The sequence below is a fragment of the Lolium rigidum genome, chromosome 5 (genome assembly GCF_022539505.1).
Source record: "Lolium rigidum isolate FL_2022 chromosome 5, APGP_CSIRO_Lrig_0.1, whole genome shotgun sequence".
Lineage (NCBI taxonomy): Eukaryota > Viridiplantae > Streptophyta > Magnoliopsida > Poales > Poaceae > Lolium > Lolium rigidum.
The window spans coordinates 249,979,072-249,980,891 of record NC_061512.1 but is presented as its reverse complement, the minus strand read 5'-3'; the positions used below and the strand labels follow the sequence as shown (position 1 = coordinate 249,980,891).

The following is a 1,820-nucleotide window of genomic DNA, read 5'->3' as shown; positions in this document are numbered from 1 at the left end:
AAACTTTCAATGTTATCTCTCCACGGCACTGAAGACGAAGGAGAAAAAGAAAGGAAGAGGGTACTAGGCTACAAGATTACTTTTCATGAACAGATATCACAAGATAAAAGGACGAAAGGAAATCATATGCTGTTTAAATATAATAATAATAATATGGGGTCGATTTAATTTGGGCTTTCATGGGCTATAGTAGTCTAGCCCGATCAGTCCATCACCACACGCACCAGGCTTCTTTGCTTAACGCTGCAAAAAAACGCCACGCGTCAGCTCCTCACCGGAAAAGCACCGCCGCCCGCCGCCCGCCGCCCGCCGCCCGCCGCCACGTATAATTTGAGCGCGTGAGGGTAAACTATATAAGACCGCACCCCTCGCACAGCAATGAGTTACCCAGCACTCCGACCTCGACCTCGACCTCAGCAACATCATCGCCGGCAACCTCACTGGTCACACTCCTGTCTCCTGACTCCACATCCAGCATACCTGACGAAGCTAAAGCCAGCAACCAGCTACTCATCCATGGACATGGGCAGCGAGCCGTCCTCCTCAACCACGTCGTCGCACGAGCACTCGTCGCCGGCGTTGTGGGCGCCGCCGCCCAAGCGTCCCGCGGGCCGCACCAAGTTCAAGGAGACGCGGCACCCGGTGTACCGCGGCGTGCGGCGCCGCGGCAGCGCCGGTCGGTGGGTCTGCGAGGTGCGCGTCCCCGGCGGCAAGCGCGGCGAGCGGCTCTGGCTCGGCACGCATGCCACCGCCGAGGCCGCCGCGCGCGCGCACGACGCCGGCATGCTCGCGCTGCTCGGCGGCCGCTCCGTCTCCGCCTCCGCCGCGCGCCTCAACTTCGCGGACTCCGCCTGGCTCCTCGCCGTCCCGTCCGCGCTCGCCGACCTCGCCGACGTCCGGCGCGCGGCGCTCGCCGCCGTCGCGGACCTCCAGCGCCGGGAGGCCGCCGATTGCGTCGCGACCGTCCCCGTTTACGAGGCCGACACCTCTAGCGCGTCGGAATCCTCGTCCGCGGACGACGCCGGCTCGTCGGCCACGTCCCTGTCTTCTGAGCTGGATGGATTATTCGAGGTGCCGGCAGCTGCAGCACTTGGCATGGGAAATGACATGTTCGACTTTGAGCTCGGCATGTCCGGGGAGATGGACCTGGGATCGTACTACGCAGACCTCGCGGAGGGGATGCTCCTAGAGCCGCCGCCGGCGGCAGAATTCACCGAGGTGTGCTGGGAGGACAGCGGAGCTGATTACGCCGCGCTCTGGAGCTACACCTGAAACTGAAACACCCGGCGGACCCTGCTCCGTGAAACCACATGGAACGAACTGAGCCTGCTCCTGCTTCCAGCCAGCATAGCAAAATCTGTGGAAATCTGAACTGAACTCGTCAAATTACATGACACCAACAAGGAGAAGAAACACGAGAGGAAGGACGCTGCTGCTCCCTGTCAATCGGTTTCAGATTTTTCAGACAGATCGCAAAAAGATTGCGTCAGAAAAGGGTAATTAAAAAAAGATTGTCCAAGTAATCTAATCCAGATTCCAGAAGATGTGTCCAAGAAAGCGACAACCCATCGGAGGTCTTTTCCCGGTTTCCTCAGAGTCCTGCTAGCCACGCGAATTGACGCGATGTGCCTCGCTCGCTCTTTGGCGGCGCCTTCCTGAATCCTATGGCCACCAGGGCAAGATGCCTAGATATAGTGGGTCACTTTTTTTTAGATTTTTTTAGATGCCACCTTAGATATTTAGTTTGGTAGTGTAGTGCAGTAGGTAAACACTGTTGCATTTGTTGATGTAAGCGTTAGAATTCTGATCCGGTGAAATGA

At 57.9% G+C, this 1,820-nt stretch overlaps 1 protein-coding gene across 1 annotated transcript; it reads left to right on the top strand.

Moving 5' to 3' along the window:
* Positions 1 to 516: 516 nt before the first annotated feature.
* LOC124657442 (dehydration-responsive element-binding protein 1H-like) lies at positions 517 to 1,272 on the top strand. The gene has a single exon (XM_047195996.1). It carries the CDS (start codon positions 517 to 519, stop codon positions 1,270 to 1,272), a length of 756 nt encoding a protein of 251 aa, XP_047051952.1.
* The last annotated feature ends 548 nt before the right edge of the window (positions 1,273 to 1,820 follow it).

Bases quoted from the DNA above. Each gene is read 5' to 3' on its own strand.
- LOC124657442 (XM_047195996.1), top strand. From the start codon at position 517: ATGGACATGGGCAGCGAGCCGTCCTCCTCAACCACGTCGTCGCACGAG.